The following is a 21648-nucleotide window of genomic DNA, read 5'->3' on the forward strand; positions in this document are numbered from 1 at the left end:
CCTTTAATATACACAATCCTTCGATCGTTACAACTGTGCAATGCTTCCAATAAAACCGATTTGATTGATAATGCAAACAAGATTGTGGTATGTTTTTACAGAACTTACTAAACATGGGCACCTATGGTGAGGCGAGTCCAAAATAGGAGTGGACTGACTAGACTGTGTGAAGTAAAAAGGGTTTTTGAGCTCTGCCCCAACTCCTCCTCGGCAAGTGAGTGCAGGCATTTATTTGTCTTCGTCTTCGGCGGTGTTATTTGCTCTCTTCGTCTTTTCTTCGTTGTAACCTTTGTGTGTCTTTGTTTGTGTTTTTGTGTTGTAAACTGCTATGGCTGCTTTTCTAGGCAATAAGCTGGTGCAGATCGGCACCAAGATTGTGGGTGTGGGCCGCAACTATGCTGCTCATATTCAAGAGATGGGCGCTGTCGTTCCCAAGGTGCAGTTCTTGTGCATCCTCTGCCCTTCTCCTCCGCACAAATTCCAACCATGTTCCCCTCCTTTCCTCTCTCCCTCCTCATTCTATCCTTGTATTGCTTTTTTCCTGCTGGTTGCCTTTCATTCCCTGTGTTTGGATTGCTTTGCTTGTACATCCAAGTGGTTGCATTTCGATTGGGTTTGATCAGCATTCTCATTTGACTCTCGCTCTGTGTGTTCCCTTTCAAACCCAGGGCCAATTTCAATGATAATTGGTTTGCGGTGTTTAGGTTTCGTCTTCCGTCATTTATCATGTTTCAATTTATTTGTGTTTTGGAAGCTGCTGGGTTCATGGGTGAGTTTACCCTGCTTCACTCTTCAGTGTGATCGGTGGCCCAATTCAGTTCGGATCGGCTTGAGACTGATGATCATGGCACGATTTTTGGTACAGGAACCTTTGATTTTTTTGAAGCCAACGTCGTCGTATGTTAGGGAAGGAGGAGCTGTTGAAATTCCGCCATCGTGTACATTTCTTGACCATGAGGTAGAGCTTGGGGTTGTGATTGGCAAGAAAGGTCGAGATATTCAGGAATCGCAAGCTATGGATCATGTTTCTGGTACGCCAACCGTGCCTTTGTTTAGGGTAACTTGATTTTATCCTTTATCAGCATGTAAATTCTTTCTCAGGTTGCCCTGTGGTCTTCTTGGACAAGAGTTTTTTTTCTTTTTTTTGCGCAAATTCGACCGTGCTTTCGTTTGTTGGTTTCAGAAAAATCTACTGCGTGAGTCTCGGACTGATTCGGACATAGTAAGGATGACGTCATGATGCCATGTTTGCTGCCAGGTTATGCTTTAGCGCTGGACATGACTGCAAGAGAATTGCAAGCCACCGCTAAGGTACATGGTCTCTTCTTCTAAGATTGTTATTCATGACAGCAGCAATGCAGCTATCATAAGGGTTGCAGTTGATTCCTCACGCGCATATGAGCTTTCCTGCCCGTATCCAAATGAAATTATGTGTCTAGAAACCATAATGAGTTTCTATTAAGAGTAACAACTTCACGCTTTTTTGGATTCCTCATCATTTTGTTAAGAATGTTGCTGTTGGATGAAGAGAAAAATGTTTTAGAACTTATCATACAAATACTTTCGCTGGAATGTTGTATTGTCGTAACGGAACGGAGACTATTTTGCGTGGGGTTTGTGTTCGCAGAAGCAGGGCCTTCCGTGGACATTAGCTAAAGGATACGACACTTTCACACCTATTGGTAATTTTGTATGTATGCCCCATTGCCTTGACCCTTCACATTTAGTGCAGCACAAGTTTCTCCTCAGATATCGCACGCAGAATCTTGTATCCAATCAATGTGTTTGTCTCTTCAGTGTCCAGTGCTAGACATGCGTTGAAAAAAAGAAATTGTAGCAAAAGTACGGGGAGTTGGTATGTCCCTACTTTCTAATCCCCTTACATTAAAATTTTGTCTTCATCTCTCAGCAACTGGACATAAGAGTGCCAAACCTTTGATTGCACCTGAGTTTTTCCTTCATCTCATATTTCATTTCTTGCTCTGACATTCTCCAACCTATGAGTTCTCAGTGGAATGGGTATCGCTATTTGTACCACTTGAGGCAAATGATTGTGCAACATGCGAAATAGTGTTTCGTCATCGCGTATTTGGTCGTCTGTGTTCAGGTCAACGTTGACCTAATATTGTCCTGAACCCCAAGCCCTAAACCCTCAGTCTCTGGATTAATGTCTCAGTAATGTCTCTCGTTGTGCTGCATCAGATTCCTAAAAAGCAGGTGCCAAATCACAGTAACCTGGAGTTGTGGCTCGAGGTAGTTGCTAATATTTCTGGACTCGGCAATGTTGATAAGTAGTGCTTTGCTTGACTCGTTGGTGAATTAAGAGGAGCAGTCCATGTCAGCCTGGTTTTGTATCTTGTTTTAGTATAGATTCCTGGTTTTTGTGAAGATGAGTTTAATGGATCTATTTAAGGGAACAATTATCAACCCTTGCAGTATCTCTGAATCGGAAGTTGGTCGAAAGATTCATTTTGTGTTGAATGTTCAGGTAGATGGACAGTTAAGACAGAAAGGCAATACAAGTGACATGATTTTCAGCATCCCAACCCTTATTAGCTATATCAGCACCATTATGACTCTGAATGAAGGGGACATTATACTCACGGGTATATTCTGAAACTCATGCCATTGTAATATCTAACTTGTACATACTACATGTTTGATTCATGTCCTCTTAGTATGTATTTTTTTAGTATAAATCTTGTGCTATGCATAGCACAAGATTTACTTCGCTTGGTAACTCTCTGATTGCATTCTGGAATTGCAGATTGAGGGATGGTATTTTGTTGTTAGTTTTATCATGGTTGATGGTCTTACAGGAGCTGGGTGTGAAACGGACGTGACTCACGAACTAAGCTTAGGTTCTGTTAATGAATGTATTCAGGTACTCCTTCAGGTGTGGGTCCTGTGAAGGCTGATCAATATATGAAGGCTGGCATCACAGGCCTAGTAGAGATGTCATTCAAAGTGAAGTCACGGAAGCCTCTGCGCGTGTAATGCATCAACAAACTTAGAAGTCAACTTTCAATGATCACCAGGAATGCAACATGATTCAGCTCCTATTAGCCTATCTGAATCTCAGACAGACGGACGATTCGCTGTGTAAAAATCAGTTGTTAATTAGGTGGGACACTCTTTTAAGATTATTTAGTTGCTCGGATGTGTTGAATTGAAATGCCCTAAATCTAGTATCTCCCAACCGAAATGGTGGATTTGAGATGCGGAGCTACCATGAACCCTTAGGGCACTGTTGGCAAGTGTGTTAACTGTTGTGGGGGTGTTACTTGAAGAATGAAGCAGGTATCTTCAACAGACTATCAGTTCTTCTGAATGCTACAGAAGTTATCAACTGTGACGTTATGCATAAGTAAAAGATTATGGTTATCACATTTTTTTGCAATGATTCATGATAGTCGAAATATCGGTGATTCTCGAATTAGTGACCCTGCCAGTTTTCAATCTAAAAATTCGGTCTGCCCACCACTTGCGCTGTATCACGTTCGATGCGAGTTGCACACAATTTCATTGTAAGTATGGGAGTAGTGTCTTGCTCTCAATCAAGTTGGAGTTATCAGTAAAAATGCTTGTACAACTGAGACTACAGTAGAATCTGATTTCCGGCTCAAGTCCCCTGCTGTGTATGGTAAAGAATCGCTGCGCATGCTTACTACTGGTTTCCAATCTAAATGATAAGCCTCCCCTAGATTTCTGCCTACATGGTCCATGCATGAAGAAGATCCTTAGTTCTTTGAATCGCTTGCATGCTTTCTCCCAGCGCGCCCAGCAGCTGCATGTCCCACCAATAATCACTCAATAATAATAATAATAATAATAATAATAATAAAAGTATGTAATAATCACAACATCCAAATGGACTAGTGCACACTAATGCGGAGAGGAAGGAAAAAAATAATAACCTGATTCAGCTCACGAACATCATGACACGCAGCAATAGATTGGCGAAGTTCCTTCGCGAAAAGAAAAGAAACTAATATCAGTGTTTCTCACTTAATTAAACATTGATAATTGCAACCATATAATCAACAGCACAATATAAGATTAATGGGATGTAATCTTCAAAACTAAAATTTCAAATAAATATAAACAAATAAATAAATAAATAACTGGAGTATGGTAGCGTTTTTTGCAAACTGGGGTAGATGGCCTTACCTCGAGCTTTTGAAAAAGAGTGGAAATGGTGTTGGACAGCACAGTAGACGGAAAGTCAGTGGATTCTACCTGCACGTATGAGAACCATTTCAGGTTAAGCGACATCCAACCTCTTGAGGCAATGGATAAACTGAACACCTGAAATAAGTTTGAGATTCTACAACAATTATCCAATCAACACGCACAACAGCCACCTCTGGAAGATTGGGGATCGATCGGTCTGCTGGTCCTGCAACAGATGCCAAGTTGGCGTCATCACGCATATTGACAGAGGTTCCTGCACCAAGCACGTGACCCTCCATGAGACTACGGGAAGCAACTTCTGCGTGACCCAGCCCGATCGGCAAACTGGAATTGATTAGGTCTCATTTTTATCACCTCGTATCCACCGTAAATCCTATGCAGCCTTGCATTGTGAACACCAGATGTCCGCGAATTGAAACTGGTCACGGCCATAACCAGGAAGAGAGAGCACCCATCGAGCAACGAATTCCAGAAACGTGTGGGACATCGAAAAGGGGAGCCGAAGGAAGGAAGGAAGGAAGGGGAAATTCAGACCAGGAAGAACATCGGTGCACGCGAGGCGCTTGGGGCTCCTCTCATCCAGAGCGGAGGCATCGTCACGAAGGCTAGCCACTCGCATGTGCGTGGTCGGCACTTTGCTGGACGGTTGTTGTTGCTGCTGCTGCGGCGGCGTTGAAGGAGGGGGAGAGTTCTCATGCACATGCTGGGCTGCGAGCTTAAGAGCTAATTGATCTTGAGTCAAGAGCCATTGGGAGCACGAAACACAATACACCTGTTTCTGACGATTACGCACGAGAGGAGTGAGGCATTGGGGGCAGGACTCGGCGAGGAGAGTCCAGCCCTGCAAGAGTTTGGACGCGATGAGAGAGCTGTGATCACGGGAAGCGAGGTAAGAGGAGGAGGAGGGGGGGGGGTTGGTGGGAGCAGCGTCCACCCAGTCAGCGTCCTCCATTCCCAGCGAGAGGCCTGCGAGGGCGGGGAATGACGAGCGGGAGAACGAGAGGCAGAGGAAGACGAGGAAGAAAAAGTCGAGTAGAATGCCACACAGGGTAACACGGTAACACTGACAAAACAGCTCCGCAAGTATTCGACACACAAACACAAACACACTGGAGAGCAGCCCTGTGCTATGCTGGGCTGGGCTGGGGTCGGAGTGATGACTACTCCCAAACCTATATGGGCACCGGACCTGCATCCGAGGCTCTGGCCTTGGTTTCCACGCCTCAGCCTCTCCCTCCCTCCCTCTGGGTTGTTGTTGAGTGCTTGCTCCTGGGGACAGGGACTCACAATTGTTGTGTGCTTGTAAATTTATACATATATTAACCAATGTAATAGTATTTACAAAATGTTATAAAATTTTATGCTCAAGCTCATTTGTAAAAAAATTAAGAATATTTTTATTAATAGAAAAATACAATCTTATTATCCTTGCAACTAGAAACTACAGACGAACACGAAATACATGCAGTGTTTTTATGTTTGATTGCATACAGCATCTAGTAACCATGGATTGTAGTCAAACCACAGTAACTGATTTAACAACAACTTGGTTATATAGAGCAATGTTTTAAAAAATCAAGCACAGAGACATACAAACACATATACACAGACACACAGTTTTAGAAAAATAAATATAATAATAATAATAATTAAAACACACACACACATTTTTGAAAATACAGTTTATTAATTTACTAAAATGAATTCATCACATAACAAAACAGTGCTTTTTGTTGACCAAGACATTAGACACAATTGAAGGGTGTAAAATAAAAAGAATGAAACAATCTTAGAACTACAATGTCAAAAAATTAACAAACACATGTACAATAATTTTTTACTTGTACATGTTTGAGTTGCACAACATATATTGTTTTTATAAACGTGTTTGTACAAAGAAGAAAAAATTGGAATCGGGATAAAAGTTAAGTAAAAACCTCTAAGTAATGAAGAACATAACTTTTAAGTTGATATACTTATTTAAAATGTAGTTCTAATAATAGAATCAAGTAATGACGTGAAATCATAAACTATACAATATACAATGTAAAGAAATTACATTCAGTATAAGTCTAGAGATTGCTACAATACATCTTAATTATTTACTATTAAAGTTACAGCTTTTTTTCTTTTTTTCTTTTTTTTTAAAAATTACATAGAAAGATTAAGTGTCAAGTAGAAATCACAACTAAGCTACTTGATTATTTATGTAACTTTCAATAGAAATGGATTTGGACTCGACTGTATTGAAAATTAAAAATTAAGACTATCGTAACTTAGGAACTACTTAGAGGCATTAACTTAGATGTATGTGCATATTGACTTCACTTAAGAATCAGTCATGACTTTGTTTGAGTACTCATGACCTTTGAGAACTGTTGAAGAAATTCGCATGATGCAGTGAAGATGGGAAGTATGCATGTGAGCATGGTGGTGCCTGTAATTTGTAAGGTCAATTAACTGTGATTATGGAGTTTTCAGGTCGACAACACACATTCGGACAGCAAATCTAACTAACATTGACAAATTACAGTAAGTTTGAGGCCAATTTACGACACGTTATAAAATCAGGATCTCACTGTTCACATTAAGACACAATGCAACCCTTGGCAGAACCAAAAATTTGCGGCATGAAACTTTCTTGTGCATAGTTAAAACCTGTACCCTCATAATTAGTGATTCAATATACTCTAAGAAACCGGAGAGGATGCAAAACGTCTACTCTCCGCAGTGTCAATCGTTTTTTAGTTACAAGCCTGTCAGCCCAGATCATTCACAAGAGATATTGAAAGACTGGAACTAAACCAGGATAGTAAAATTAATAACGGTGCTTCAAGACTAGGACAAGTTCTGCTAGTCAAGCGTCTAATGTAATAGAAGTCGTTAATTCACAAATCATGTTCAAGAGATTTAGGAATGCAGCAGCTAAACTAGGACCTCAAACTTTATACCAGTGCTCCCAAAAATCAGACATCTTACTCCAACTCAAGACGCTGAAGCACTCGCAATACAGTGTGACGATTCAAAAATAATGCCACGTGGTAGAGAGACCAAAATCAAATTCTCATTACGTCTACGGCACGAAAGCAAGATATCACAGAAAGTACAAAGGTGACTACATAATAGACCAAAGCAGTCCTGAACATAACCCCACATGATTGAACTCTTGTCATAGAATGACATGACCAATTATCTCTAAAATCAACAGCGACAAATAAAACTAGGTACCCTCCGAATCGTGTACCTACGCTTGGCGCAATGCACCTCTAACAGCTGCCACATCACGCGGTCCCTGTACATATCAGTACACTTCGATGGCGTCGAGTTACTTCATCGCTTAGCAGGCCAAGTCGTCGACTTAGAACCTGGTCCACCTGTAGCGATCAGCTTACAAATCACGCCCTCTGATCACTTCTACCGAGAAACAAAAAAAAACTACAATGTTGAGCTCCCCCAGCACTTACATACGACATATCCCTAAAATAAATAGCAATTCGATTCTCTCCAACCTTCGCACGTAACACCTAAAAAATGGATATGAAATTCAGGGAAGTGGGTGCAACCATCCAAGTCGGTAGAATGCAACTGTGTAGAAAACCATAGCTTTCTGTTAGTGCGTGAGGAGCTAAGTGAAAGTACGAACCGTCAAGTGTGGGCTGACAAAATAAAAGCACGCGTAGCAAAGTAAACGCGAGTACAGATGGCACACATGAAATTCAAAAATTAGATGGATAGATGCTGAGAAACGGAAGCAATGCACAAGCCATAAATCGAAGAGAGAGAGAAAAAAAGAAAAAAAAGAAAAAGAAAAAAAAAAAGACTCTGGTGCACACAAGTACGAAACTCTTGAGCGAAACCCTTGTTCTGAAATGGAAAAGACCCGGACATTGCACAACACGATGTAATTACATCGAGTTGAAAACCTATTTAATCTTGGGTGCGTGACTGCAATCTAAGGCCGGCCATAGAAAGGGCCATCGCGAGCAGTGGGAAAACCCTAGCCCGGAAAGAGAAGGGAGGGATAGTCGTGGGCCACACAAAGAGCGACGAGGACTAGGAAAGCCCTTGCCTGGAAAGGAAAGAGCGAGAGGGGGAGGAAAAGAAAAGCTAGAGATGATTCAAGTAAGAAGGACGGGCATCCTTGCCCCAGCCAATATTCTGGCAGGAGGCCATATACTTCTGGACAAGAGGACGACACTTCTGGTAGTGATTGACACCCTCCTTCCAGTAGCACTGCCGAAGCTTTTCGCGGAGGATCTTCGCCTTCTCGACTTGGATAAGCTTCTCGCGAACCACAAACTCACGCTGCTCGAAGAAGGCGACGGGATCGGCGTAGGGCTTGGCGGGGTCGAAATCATCAGGGGCTTCCTGGTCGAACTTAGGGTAGTCGCTGTTGAACACCATGGTGTAGAGCAAGGCAGAGGGGGACGGGACCTGGGATGCACAAGTAGGCAAGGAGCACGAGAAGAGCAGAGTAGGGGGAGCGGCTATGAAGCAGAGGGCCAAAAGCACAATGGGAGGAGGAGGAGAAGAGGAGGAGGCAAAGGAAACGGCAGAGGGGACGAACCCGCATTCCCTTCCTTGAGCCTTCCACATTGGCTGGCCGGATGGAGGGATGGATGAATACTTGGATGATTGGGTGTGTAGATGGATGTATTTTAGGATGAATGTCCAGGAGAGTGTTCGTAGGTTTGTGGATGAATGATGCTGGTGGTGCCGCAGCGCCGTCATCTTCAGCAGGTCTCAAGGAGTGCGAGGGAGTTGTGCGTATTATTTTAGTGTCTTCTCAAAATTACAATCCTTCAGCATCAGAGGAATGTAATATGAATTCCCATTCATCACACAAATGCATGCTTCCTACACTGACTTTCAAATTATTTTCAAAGTTCATAAAGTTTGTAATTACTATTTTTCCAATAATGATCTTAGTACAAGTGTGTGATGAATTGAAATAAATGTAGTGGGTTTTGAATTCTCTATGTGTTTAAAACAGCACTTAGAGTTTGTATTAGTTTGTATTGGTTTGTGTTTCAAACTAGTATGCACTAAAAGGTCACTACACTTTCGAACAAACAAAACTGACAAAACTTCTATTTTAAATTTTCATATGATGGTTACATTCATATATACTTGTATAAAAAAATATTACTTGATTTTTCTTAAGATGTGATTAGATACCAAAATTACAATTCTATTAAAAAAAATACTTAAAAAACTTTAAATGCTTATTTAAAAAGTATTCTTACATTTTTTTTTTTTTATATTGTCTACTTAAAGGCAAAAAAAAAACTAATGAATCACATCAATTTATTTTTAAAAATTACATATTATACATGAATAATAATAATAATAATAATAATTCAAGAGTGTACCTATGTACGATGTTGCTTTAATAATATGGAGGTGTTGCTGTAGGAAATCCCAATGTATGTATGTATGTATGTATGTATATATATATATCAAAATTTTATTAGAGTAAAACTACATAACTAATATATTTTTAGAACATGATAAAATTAAATAAAAAAAAATTGAACTTTCTAACTCAACACTTAAGAGTTTTGCACAATTGTATTATTTTAATTTATTTTTAAATAGAGCCATTTGATTGTAAAATGGGACTTATTGTCATTAGGGCCCTATGATCAAGAGACCTATTGCAATTTAGCTCTTATTATAATGGATATATAACCATGTAATATTTGACTGTATTATCCTTTCCTGCACATAATTCCTGATTGTGGATCCTATCTCTGTATTGCACATATTACTGTTTGATGTATGAAGCCAATGCAATTCCTACTGTTATATTTCATGAAGTTTGCTTGAGAATGTACCAACCATTTGGCTGTGGAAGGTAAAATGGAATTTGCAACAAGAAGATCTTAGTAACTCTAATAGAATCTTAAACAAACTCTTATTGAATTATAACAATGTTAATCAATTTTTAATCAAATCCTAAAAGAATTCTCAAAGAAATTACAAAAGAAACATAAAAAATCATAAATTAATCTTTAAAAAATATATGTAATAAAAAAATCTTTAAAATGTACTAAAAATAGAAATTCTAAATGAATCCTAATATAACCTTTAGCAAATCCTAATAAAATTCTAAACCAATCCTAACAAAATCTTTAGTAAATCCTAAATCCTAACTAAATCTTAATATTACCATCAACAAATCTTAATGAAATCCTAAACTAACTATAACCAAATCCTAAAAAAACCCTAATAAAATCCAAATAAATCCAAAATAAATCCTAACCAATTACTATAGCTATTTAAATTCTCAAAAAGTATTAATCAAACTATTGATCCCAACTAAAATTTCATCTACATTTCAATCCACAAGCAATTAACAAACACACAAACTTTGAAAAAATCAAACTCACTTATCCAAAAAAAAAGCTCCTAAACCTCTTGGATGTTAGCAACCTTCATTCTTCAACTTGAATATTGATCTTTCAGCACCAATTTTACCTTTCTAAATCATTCAATTGCTTCAAAAATTAGACAGTATGTAGATTTTTAAGTCCAAATTGCTCTCACCAATTTTTGCTTCTATTGAATTGATAAATTTTGTAGGATCACAAAAACCCTCACTGACCAAATTTTTTAAATATCTGAGATCTTAATCCAATAAAACACTTATCTCTTTCAATCTAATCATTTGATTGACATCAAATTTCTCACATACATTTAAGACAAGCATAATGACAACCTCACAAAATTCTTCTAGTAAATAAACTACAACATTCACAAAACCTTCAAATTTATAATTTTTTTTTTATTTCTTAAAATTCAAAACATTGAGTTCATGTCTCACTTTGAAAAGCCCTTAGAAACTCAATATGCCTTCAAATCATGTGAAACCAACTTCTAAAAAACCTCTCACAAGTTTGCTCTCTAATTCCACTCTTTGATCAACCAAAGAACCCTAAACTTGCCATAGGTGCGCAATTTTGTACCTTGGGATCTCATTTCAACCTTGGTTCACAACTAGTCCTCTATGGGTATCAATTCTTCATATTTTGAGGTGATTTTTGCAAAAATCTATTTTTCATTCTCTCTTAAAATTTCTTATATTAATTATTTGTCTCATTTACTTTGATTTGGCTCATTTATACTCCTTTAAAGTAAATAGAAGTCTCTTCAATAAGAAAACAACATTGGTACTTACTAATTTTTACTACCTCCTTGTTTATTATCTATATTTCTAAGAGTATTTGTTAAAGTATTTTCATTTAAGTTCCTCTAAAATAAAACCTTTTCTTTTCTACTTTCACCATATAGTCGTATTAGCACATGACACCATTGATTCTCAATGTGAGTTGGAGGTTGCTACCAATTTGTTATTTTCTTACAAATTTGCATGCAAAAGTGTGTCACACCATCTTTGTATAGTATTTCTCACCAAAACCTTTGTCTACAACAAAAAAATTATATTGCAATTCAAAAATAATAATTAAATATAAATAAAAATAAAATCAAAATTGTATTACACTTTCCTTCTTATTTTCTTGTATCATGTACCAAATTCTCAACATCAACTACTATTCATAATTCAAACCAAACTCTATGGCTACCTTACTCTTGCTATTCTTTGCAATCAAACTCCACGACCTGTACTAACTACCTCACTTATGTCTAATACTCCATTGTTGCACCTTAGCACTGCAACTTAGTTTTACCTTGTAATATTCTACCTCATATAGTCCAATGCTACAACCTCATATTATTTTGTATTATTTTAGTACCTTGTACCACATCTCCAATAAGCTTTTGTATTTATGACGAGTATGTATTACTACCAATACTTTACAACCAATCATATTCCATACTCAAGAGTTCTCCAATACAAGCAACTAGAGATAGTACAAACAAACAAAAGATGATATATTGACTTGTGTATTTTAATGTCCAAAAATATATTATAGTATGTAGCCTAGCTAGGTTCCAACACCAAGCACATCAACCAGAACATAAGAGCAAAAACAACCCAAAATTTGCAAAAGTTTTTTTTTTTTGATCTTTATTTATTATTATTTTTTTAAATCTACTTCATTCTAATCTAATCTACTACAAATTGAAGGAAAGAGAACATTCTTGTCAAGTAAAAGATTATAAATTTACACACAACTAAATCAAGCTATCTCTCATATCTCGAATAGGGAATCTAAGAGTGCAAGTATAAAGAATAGAGAAAATCCTAAAGCTTTACTAAAATGGCTAAATCACCATAGCTAAGCAAACCCTTACAACAAGATCTCTCTTTCTCAAAATCACTCATAAGACTGGACTTGATAAGAATGTTAAGTTAAGGATTTTTCTCAACCTAAGTATGCAAACCCTAGTTGACATTTACAAGTCAACTAACAAAAAAATCTCAATGGATGAAAAACCACTAACCAAACTAAACTACAAATATTTGACAAGATTTGGCACTTGATGCCATATCATATGACAAGAATTAAAAAACTAATTTCTTAAATAACACTTAATAATGATAAAATATTATATTATTAATTTTTTACTGTAGGAAGATAATATAATAAAATTATAAGTACTTTATGGAGTCTAAAATTGAACTAATTGAATTTGTAATATGTGTATGTGTGTGTGCATATATATATATATATATATATATAAATCACTTCTTATGATTATTAAAATCAAATATAATATATTTTTATGTCACAATTTGAGAAAAAAAAATGTGAGATTTAAACTTAACATACTAAATCAGATTTAAAGTTGTTGTTGCTAAAAAAGAATCATAATTTTTTCTCTTGTACATGTATGAATTTATGAGTTAATATAGATGTATATACTAAATCTGAAAACAACCGTGTACATTTTAAAATGTAATTTTATTTGTGGAATAAAATAGTTAATTTGACTTGTACAGAAAGCATTTCAGCTGTTCAGTACCTTACAATCAATAATGAGATTTATGTTTTCGACATTTAATTTTTCTAACAACTGTAGTTTGACCTGGTTGAAAAATTGAGACAAGCATGAGCTTAAATCTGAGATTATGCTCTCAATACTTAAACAGACTTTCTCACCATGTTGCATATCCAGAATTGGCCCCTCAGATGATCATCAATCAAAATGGTTTGAAATTCTGAGGTTAAAGAAGTGTTGTTTGAAAAATTAGCTTAAATTGCATACAAAAAAGAAGGAGTGGAAATATTGTCAATTTTTCGTGAGGAATGGTGGAAAATGGTGGAGTTCAACAATGTAGACGCGTTCACACTACAATCAGCCTCCTACCCCGGCTCCCCCCAACCCGGATGTGGAAGGCGTGACGACTAGTTCGTTCGTGTTGAATTGTTCGTTCGCTGAGACGGTGGGCAGGAAGGACGAGACCACGTGTTTATCTGTTCTCTTCTGTGGCTGCTTGGTGCTGATGGTGGTGGTGCTGATGTGGATGCGGGTCTAGTGTGTTGCGAGATTGCTACTTGGTGTGTGTGTGTGTGAGTGAGTGTGTGTGTGAGTGAGTGTGTGTGTGTGTTATTAGCCAGTTGCCTGGCACTTTGTGTGCTTTGATTGTGATTACAAGGGCGTGGGACGACGACACTAAGTGAAGTGACGGGTGGGTGGCTCTGTCTGTCTGTCTCACTGTCTGTTGGTGTTTGCCCTTCCCATTCTATGCTCCCATGGCCATCACCAAGCAGGCCTTGCTGCAAACTTTCGCTGTGGGCGTCGGCTGCTTGGCCTTGGGTTATTTCCTCGCCAAACGCCAGTCGTTCCGCGCCCTCCACCCTCCTTCAAACTCTCTACCCTTCCAAGACACCGACACGCATGAAGTGGAAGAGCTCGCTGACAAATTCGAAGATTTCAAGATGGTACTTCTCACCTCATTCCTTGGCAGCATCAGGGTTTAGGGTTTTACAATCCTTTGTTACTATGCTTGTATGTGCCATGCTTCCAATCTGCCTCGTCCAGTCTTTGCCGTCAATTTCACTTCTTCACTATCATCTAACCTCAGCTGGCTTGACAGGTTCTAGTGGTTAGAAATGATTTAAAGATGGGCAAGGGTAAAGTGGCTGCTCAGTGCAGGTTGGATTTCTTCTGCCTCGCAATTCGTTTCTTCTAGAATCATAGTAATTGTAGCACTTGAACACGACATGATTCCTTCTCTTATTTGTGAAGCTATTGATCCGATGGTGACTTGGTATACTATTGCAAAATCAACTACAAACTGCATACTGTCTTGCGAATTTGTAGTCTCTGCTTTGTGTTTGTTCCGCAAAGTAATAAGAATGTGCATACTTGTGGTTTGGGATTCTTCCAATTTTTGATTAGCAAGGCCTTGCTCGTAGGGTTGCCTAATGATAGTTTTCAATCTTTTTTACGCTATTTTGCTCATATTCAGATCCCCGGTTTCACCAAGTGAAGTGGACTTTAATTTTTCTTCAATCCACATCCGCTTTGGGTGAAATGTTTATATTTAATTGAATATTGTTTGCAGCCATGCCGCACTTGGATTATATAAGAAGGTGTTTTACCGGGCTCCAAAGGCTCTTCAACGGTAATTTTCCATCGTCCTCTGTGAGGTTTTAGCTTTGTATTAATTTCGCGTCTTTTCTCGTACATAATGTCTGTTGGCAAAGCAGTTTTTTTTTTCTAAAGAAGCAGTTATTCTTGACCTGGTCACTGTGTGCGACTCATCTTGCTTTCGGCCTGCATAGTCGTTACTATTGTCATGCACCTCATATTGTGAGCAAAAGACATATTTTCAGAACATTAGATTGGCTCGTAACCATGGTTACTCGCTGAATGCCACCTTGTCAATTAGGGCCACGTTAGCAATATTTAGTAGTTTCAATGTGCTTTTTCTTTTGTATTTCAAGTAAATTCTTTTGACTGTGCAAGGGAGTCGTTCGATCATCATTTAATGTGCCTTCGACATTTTGTCAGAGCTCAATCTTAGGAACCCTATTGTGTCCTTCAATGTGTGATATTACTGTTGAACCGTTCTATCTTGATTTGGGTGGTTTTGAAGATGGGAGATGTGTTCACAAGTGAAGGTGGTGACTAGAGTTGAAAATGAAGAAGAGATGCTTTATTTGCAGGTTTGTTCCATCATCATGTCCCTTGGCTGTAATTTTTTATTTTATTTATTTACAATCACATTTTCTCTTCACAGCCTTGCTTTTGTCAATAAATTTGTTTTCGTTAGTGGAAGGTATAATGCTTCTCATTGCGCGTCATCAATTTCATCGTGGTATACTTCTATACAGACCAGAGCGAAGGCGATGAAGTTACCTTGCCATATTACTGTCGATGCCGGACGTACACAAATACCTCGAAGTATTTATCACCATTTTAACTTGTTTAATTTTTTCTTCAAAATACAGATTTTTTTTTTTTTTTTTTTTTTTTTTCCTTCTGATTTACATGTACTGTATCGTTGTATCCTCAAGCAACAAAAAAAAAAAAAAAAAAAAAAAAAAAAACTCAGTACAACTCAGGACTCAGTATTTTAGCAGTTGTCCCTTGATGGTTTTGTTGGGCCTCGAGATGGTGATGGACTTTTGGTTCTTGAAAGAAGGACGACTGCAGCTTGGTTCAAGTTCTCTCTATGTTGAATGATTTCAGTGTTTTATTTTATTTTATGTTTTTGATGGTTTTTCCTGCTTTTGCAGATTCAAAAACAGTTTTGGCAGTTTTAGGTTCGTAACTGGCTCAGAGCTATCTACCTGCTCACTTCCATTTTCGTTCCTGCTCAAAAGCTTTGATACAGCAATCTTTTGACAATAAGTCATACACCAGTAGGTGGTTTGAGTTTGTCTTGTTTCGATCATTTCATGTTCTTGGAAGGTTATTTTCTCTTACATTTGGGTTTTGTTGCTGGTGTTGTATTGTCACAGGGCCAACACACTTAGTAGATGAAATAACCGGTTATTTGAAGCTGTTGTGACACCTGTGGTTGTGGTTGCTGTGAAATTTTTAATGGTAATCTTCTTACTGTCGGGATACACGCCAGTGAAAATATCCTTGTCCAAACTGGAGTCGTGACATCTTCGTCACTCGATGCTTTCAGGCTCTGGTCAGGCTGCAATGGGTCTCAGCTGGATGTATTCAATTTTGATTTTCTTTCAAGAATAAGAGCAGCTCTGGATCTACAAAAAGTATCCTTGTACCATAGTTTGTTAGTTTATAAATGCTTGCTCTATCAACAAGTATCAACCATTGAGTTCAACGCAGAAGGTATACTACTTCTGTCGCTCTAAGCATTGTGACTTAGAGTACGTTCCATCCCTCTAGGTGCTGTAACGAGGATGTGAAATAAAGATTCCTGGTGGCAGTACAGAATTTGCAAATTGAGCTAGACCGTATGTGATATCGCTCACATGCCCTTGACCACTGGTTTTAGAGAGAGAAAAGTGACAGGTACTTTTTGCGGCTGTGATTTCTTGGCACGGTATGATAATGCCTCAGTAATGGGAGACGTTCAGACAGCAATTGTTTTAATACGGCTTCTATGGACATAGCTGATCAGGCATTATGGCGCACTACAGATTTAATCTGTGGCTGATGGATTGGAAGAGATGAGTTTTACTCAAGGTCTTCCACTTTCGGCCATTGGTCATTAACATGGCGACAATTCATAAATAAAACACATTCTAAATGTAGACGTTGAAAGAGAAAAAGAAGTAGAAAGTGTCATGTGGAACGGGACCAGCTCTTGTTTCTAGACACAGGTGACGACGTATTGTGCATGACAACGTGGCACTGATGCGATATCTGCAAGTCTTTTTGGTAGATGAAAATGATTATCAGGAATCATCACAGCAGGAGCAATATGTTACCTAGTGGAAAACGTTAGGCTGTAACGCGCGGTTAGATTACAGGACATAGATGACCATGATTCTTCGGGACAAGAGTCACCTCGTCTCCTGGGTGATAGAGGTCCTTGGAAGGAAGAATAGACCAGGCACCCCACTTCCTGCAAGAGTACCAGTTTCGTTGAATAATGAGAAATATTCTGCTCTTTAAAGTACACAGTGGGTATGAAGTATCAACCGGGTACAGGGTTAATGCAAGAACAAATGGATATTCCTGGTGTGTAAAAATATGATGCGTAAGAGAGGACGAACCGGGGAGGACGGGGTCAAAGTGGGTTGTGGGCGACTCGCGATTTCGTAACCTGAAATAGCACTGTAGGAGCAGAGGGAGGAGAGTGTGAAGGAATGACAGAAGACCTCAAGCAGTTGAGGAAAGACTTGGAGCCGGGCACAATCTAGAAACAGAACGCTTTTGTAAGTCTTTCCGAAGCTCGCATCAGTGAGGGCGAGCCACAGATAAGGTACCACTCCACGTGCCAAGCGGAGTGCAATGGGCTGAAGATGTGCTCTTTTGCCCCCTTGTAACGCACTCAGTCAGGCTGCTCGGCTCATCTTCTCCTTTCCTTTCTCCTTGCTGTAGCGCATTGCCGTTGTTGACCTACCCAGCAGCAGCACTTGCTCCCCGAAACGCTCCTTGCCATGGCCATGGCACTGCCTGGCTCCTACCTCCTCTCCTTGCGCTCCCCTTTCCCCTCTCTCCTCTGCCTCTCCATCCCTCGCTCTCGCTGTCTTCGCCCGATTTCGCGCCCAGGTTTATTCTCGTTCTCAACCCTAAATTCTCGAATGGGATCATTACAATTCTTTTCTTGTTGTATTCAGTCACCTTTTTGTTTCTTACTTCTTTAATAATTTCCTATTCTGACTCATAGTAATCAACATGTGCATTAGGACAAGCTTATCGAAGTGTCCAACATCTGTCTGTCCAAAGATTAAGAATTCATGCGTCATCGAGTGTGGGCCCTTTCGAGTCCGAAGGAAGGCAACTCTCTAACTTGGGAAAAGATGAAGCTGACAATTCCTCACTGGATCAGTAAGCGACTGTAACCTCCATAATGTGCCTTGGTTGTCATGCTCGCACACCTTTTCATTTGATTTCCTAGTGTTAGTTTAGTGAGGACACCATCCCAAAGTCTTGCTTTATGACGAGTGATGGAGGATTGTTAGGTTTTCAAACACATTTGGTGACGTCTTACAGTTCTTAGTATTTTCGTGTTGTAGCATCTCCCATTTATGTGGGTCTCGAACACAATCGGCGGCCTTGGCGAACTGATCGTAACCAAACAGTATCCTGGTATTAGAATCATGCTTTAATTTCACTGAAGTACTATTGACACCCAGCATTACAGTCTCAAATTCCAGCCATTTTCCTCTAATCATTGTAGAGCAGAAAGGTAGAAAACCATGTCACATTACGATAACTCCTTTCAGTTCTTACTTTTCTGCAGCTTGTGCTTCTGCTTGCGTTCAGCTGCCACTTACAATGTTGGTGGCCCGGCTTGACATGTTGTTTTCACATTTCCTGGGCATTGGTATTAGTCTGGAGGAACTGTACTGGATCTCTTACTCAGTGTCCTAATCGCTTGTGCTGTAGGCCAAAAGACAAGCAAAAAGCGACCTTACAAGCAATAGCAGGGGTAGCAGCATTGGTGGGATTAGGGACGTTAGGAGGTGTTGCACTGACGCTGTCCAAGGGAGGCCCTGCGGCTTTGATGGCTGCCATTGCCAAATCTGGTTTTAGTGCTGCATTCGCTCTTATTTTTGTGTCTGAAATTGGCGACAAGGTAGGTTTTCCTATTCCTCTGTTTCATCATTAATCAATCCCTAAATTTAATTATGGCCATATTTGTAATAATGGGTATTTCTGGAACGCTTTTGATTAATGAATGCTCAAATTGGCTGGCTCTGTTCTGCAGACATTCTTTATTGCAGCTCTTCTTGCTATGCGGCATTCTAGAGTTCTGGTATGAATAGCCTCGCACCATGTTTGAAAAAGGAGACCATGTAGTTGTTTTTTTCCTCTAAGGATGGTTCTGATTATCTTCCTACGGTTTTCATAAGAAGGAATATGTGAATATTGCAGTGTACTTATGCAGCTCCAGTGTAGGAAAACCTAACATTCCCATAGAGCTATCGCAACTTATTAATATTCTAAGTTTGTTTATTACATTTGGTGCTGTTTTACGAAGTGCAAATGAATATCATATTTGGTGGTTGTTATAGGTGGTTACTACATGTTCTTGAACTGGTCTGAAGGGTGCAGGTTCTTTTGGGAGCAACTGGCGCCCTTTCTCTTATGACCATAATTTCTGTTATTATAGGGCGCATTTTCCAGAGTGTGCCGGCTCAGCTTCAAACCAGTAAGAAATTGAGATATTGATTGATTGTCCTTTCTGCTGCTGGACATCCTGGCCACATTTTTTCTTTTTCTTTTTCTTTTCCTGAAAGCTGGCAGTCTTGCAACATTGCTGTGCAGGATGAATATGTTGGATGGAATCGTAGTTCGAATCGTGTGTCTGCTGGTACTAGATATGTCCAGCTGGGATGTAATACTTACCTCTCTTCTGGTTGTGATTAATACAGCTCTTCCAATTGGAGAATATGCTGCTGTTGCTCTCCTAATATGGTTTGGATTTCGGTCAATTAAAGCTGCCTGGGATTTGCCATCCGAACAACCAGGAACCGCAGTGGAATCTTCAGATTCTGGCGAACTTGCCGAAGCTCAGGAGTTCTTGGAGAAATCAGAGGTATTTCTGGTTAGATGTAACCATAGAGAGCATTCTGTAAGAGATGAAAGCATGTTTTCTTTTTTAAAATCGGGGTTGTCCTTTTCACGTTGGTTTAAATTTTCTAGTGCTTTTTCCGTAACCGAAAAAGTTACTGCTTTGATTTAGTAGGCACGAAGCTTAGAATTTGATTCTACTGTTCCAATTGGCAAGGTTGTCGATCTTGACTTCACTTGACTTGAACATGCTCATGCAGACTAAGAAAGTAGCCACACCGCTTCAAGTGGTGACTGAAGCGTTCAGCCTTGTTTTTGTAGCTGTAAGTTTCTTATCAACATATCTACATGAAGTATTACGATTCTAGGTTACTGGGTTCATTTTCACATGATGCTCTGGCACGTCAGTCTCTTAAAATACAATAAGTTGTAATGAATCCGCAATTGGTGGCATTTTCGTCATTATCCATGCATGTGCCTTTGCTTGTTCATAACATCTCTAATTGTGGCTTGGGATTTCAGGAATGGGGCGACCGATCAATGCTTGCGACAGTCGCTCTTGGAGCCGCACAGGTGAAGTTTGAATCTGCTTATGTTAGGACTTTTCAACCGATTTCACATTATTGGAATCTATATGCTTCGCACTATGGTGTTTTATTTAGAATGAGCAATAATATGAAAGGGGGATTTTGTTTTGCAGTCTCCTTGGGGTGTTGCTTCAGGTGCCATTGCGGGACATGTAATAGCCACTGCTCTTGCAGTGCTAGGAGGAGCTTTCCTTGCTCAGTACATATCTGAGAAAGTGGTGAGTATTTTTCCTTCGTATATATATATATATATTTCTTTTTTCTTTTTTCTTTTATGTTAGAAGTCACACTTTCTATCATCAAGTGAAGTACAAATACTTCAATCTATGAGCCTCATGAGACTATTTCCTCCACCTTCAAAGGGCTTGTATCTATAATGCTCAACTACCCTGTTATCAATACCGACGTAAATGATCGTATAGTCCACGGTCCGTAAATCGGTTTTAATGTACTGCTGGAGTACGGCGTGGACGTATATTTGTGTATCTAATCCTACGTGTCATCATGCTTGGTTGCGCAGGTCGGATACACGGGAGGAGTTCTTTTTCTTGTGTTCGCAGCTGCAACACTTCTTGGAGTTTTTTAAACTTCTCGTGTACCCTCAGACTACACATTAGTAACCATTGTGTATTTGTATTCTAAATTTTTGCCATTTGTGGGCATATTGTAAACTCCCTAGCGGACCATTCTTGTCCTGATGTAGTTGTTTGATGATGATGACTTTCTTTGAAGTTGAGTAACTAACAATCCCAAAGCTGATATACTTTTGTGGCCACACTCGGCTGTTCCATTATCAGTCTACCCTACTGGCGTATCCCGACTGATGACTTCAGAATATACTCTGATGTGTCATGTGTTCGTTTGCTGAGCATTCTCCAAGGGAAATCTAATTTTTAGGTATCTGTATGAAAGAGAGTATATTATTTAATTTTTTGTCAACATCAAAGTATTCAAATAAACATCGATTAGTTAATACTGTCTCATAATGTAGCTAAATGTGATAAAATCAGATTCATTGTAAGTTATAACATGGAGATATTATGATTTGGAAGGAATTTAGTGAACATGTATTCATCTTACATCAGATTTGAGAATGATAATTTACATAATTTCCTTCCAATTCAAGTGAAATTTCACTCCTGTCAAGGAAAGTTTGTATTATAATTACAAAGTAGAAAAAAATGATTTGAGAGCGATACAGCAGACTTGGAATGCTGGCCGTTATGACACGGATAAACCATCATATACAAATCCGATCGCATGAGATTAAGATTTTCGGTTGGTCCGAAAG

General features: G+C 39.0%; 5 protein-coding genes across 7 annotated transcripts; 3 read left to right on the forward strand and 2 right to left on the reverse strand.

Moving 5' to 3' along the window:
* Positions 1-273: 273 nt before the first annotated feature.
* LOC112287135 (oxaloacetate tautomerase FAHD1, mitochondrial) lies at positions 274-3389 on the forward strand. 2 transcript variants are annotated; one of them, XM_024529874.3, is made up of 7 exons: positions 274-436; positions 866-1031; positions 1259-1311; positions 1628-1690; positions 2203-2253; positions 2489-2606; positions 2885-3389. In XM_024529874.3, exons 1-7 carry the CDS (start codon positions 329-331, stop codon positions 2995-2997), a joined length of 672 nt encoding a protein of 223 aa, XP_024385642.1. In that variant the 5' UTR covers positions 274-328; the 3' UTR covers positions 2998-3389. The 2 variants fall into 2 exon arrangements, with proteins under 2 accessions (XP_024385642.1, XP_073392217.1); XM_073536116.2 differs by lacking the exon at positions 274-436 and adding an exon at positions 631-769.
* A 158-nt stretch (positions 3390-3547) lies between these two features.
* LOC112287137 (uncharacterized) lies at positions 3548-5427 on the reverse strand. Its single transcript, XM_024529876.3, has 5 exons — positions 4729-5427; positions 4356-4447; positions 4171-4239; positions 3918-3968; positions 3548-3787 (listed from the first exon to the last, which is right to left on the reverse strand). Exons 1-5 carry the CDS (start codon positions 5387-5389, stop codon positions 3713-3715), a joined length of 948 nt encoding a protein of 315 aa, XP_024385644.1. The 5' UTR covers positions 5390-5427; the 3' UTR covers positions 3548-3712.
* Positions 5428-8030: 2603 nt separating this feature from the next.
* LOC112287136 (NADH dehydrogenase [ubiquinone] 1 beta subcomplex subunit 10-B) lies at positions 8031-8746 on the reverse strand. Its single transcript, XM_024529875.3, has one exon. The coding sequence runs from the start codon at positions 8596-8598 to the stop codon at positions 8302-8304; it is 297 nt and encodes a 98-aa protein (XP_024385643.2). The 5' UTR covers positions 8599-8746; the 3' UTR covers positions 8031-8301.
* A 4844-nt stretch (positions 8747-13590) lies between these two features.
* LOC112286982 (uncharacterized) lies at positions 13591-16526 on the forward strand. Its single transcript, XM_024529512.3, has 7 exons — positions 13591-14045; positions 14201-14259; positions 14672-14731; positions 15206-15275; positions 15444-15513; positions 15849-15875; positions 16074-16526. Exons 1-7 carry the CDS (start codon positions 13857-13859, stop codon positions 16121-16123), a joined length of 525 nt encoding a protein of 174 aa, XP_024385280.1. The 5' UTR covers positions 13591-13856; the 3' UTR covers positions 16124-16526.
* Positions 16527-17620: 1094 nt separating this feature from the next.
* LOC112286981 (GDT1-like protein 2, chloroplastic) lies at positions 17621-21055 on the forward strand. Of its 2 annotated transcripts, XM_024529511.3 has the most exons (11): positions 17621-17802; positions 17940-18081; positions 18270-18342; positions 18643-18832; positions 18965-19012; positions 19312-19408; positions 19632-19795; positions 20031-20093; positions 20293-20343; positions 20471-20575; positions 20878-21055. In XM_024529511.3, exons 2-11 carry the CDS (start codon positions 17991-17993, stop codon positions 20941-20943), a joined length of 948 nt encoding a protein of 315 aa, XP_024385279.1. In that variant the 5' UTR covers positions 17621-17802; positions 17940-17990; the 3' UTR covers positions 20944-21055. The 2 variants fall into 2 exon arrangements, with proteins under 2 accessions (XP_024385279.1, XP_024385278.1); XM_024529510.3 differs by lacking the exon at positions 18270-18342.
* Positions 21056-21648: the final 593 nt, after the last annotated feature.

The sequence above is a fragment of the Physcomitrium patens genome, chromosome 9, assembly GCF_059467195.1.
Source record: "Physcomitrium patens ecotype Gransden chromosome 9, ASM5946719v1, whole genome shotgun sequence".
NCBI lineage: Eukaryota > Viridiplantae > Streptophyta > Bryopsida > Funariales > Funariaceae > Physcomitrium > Physcomitrium patens.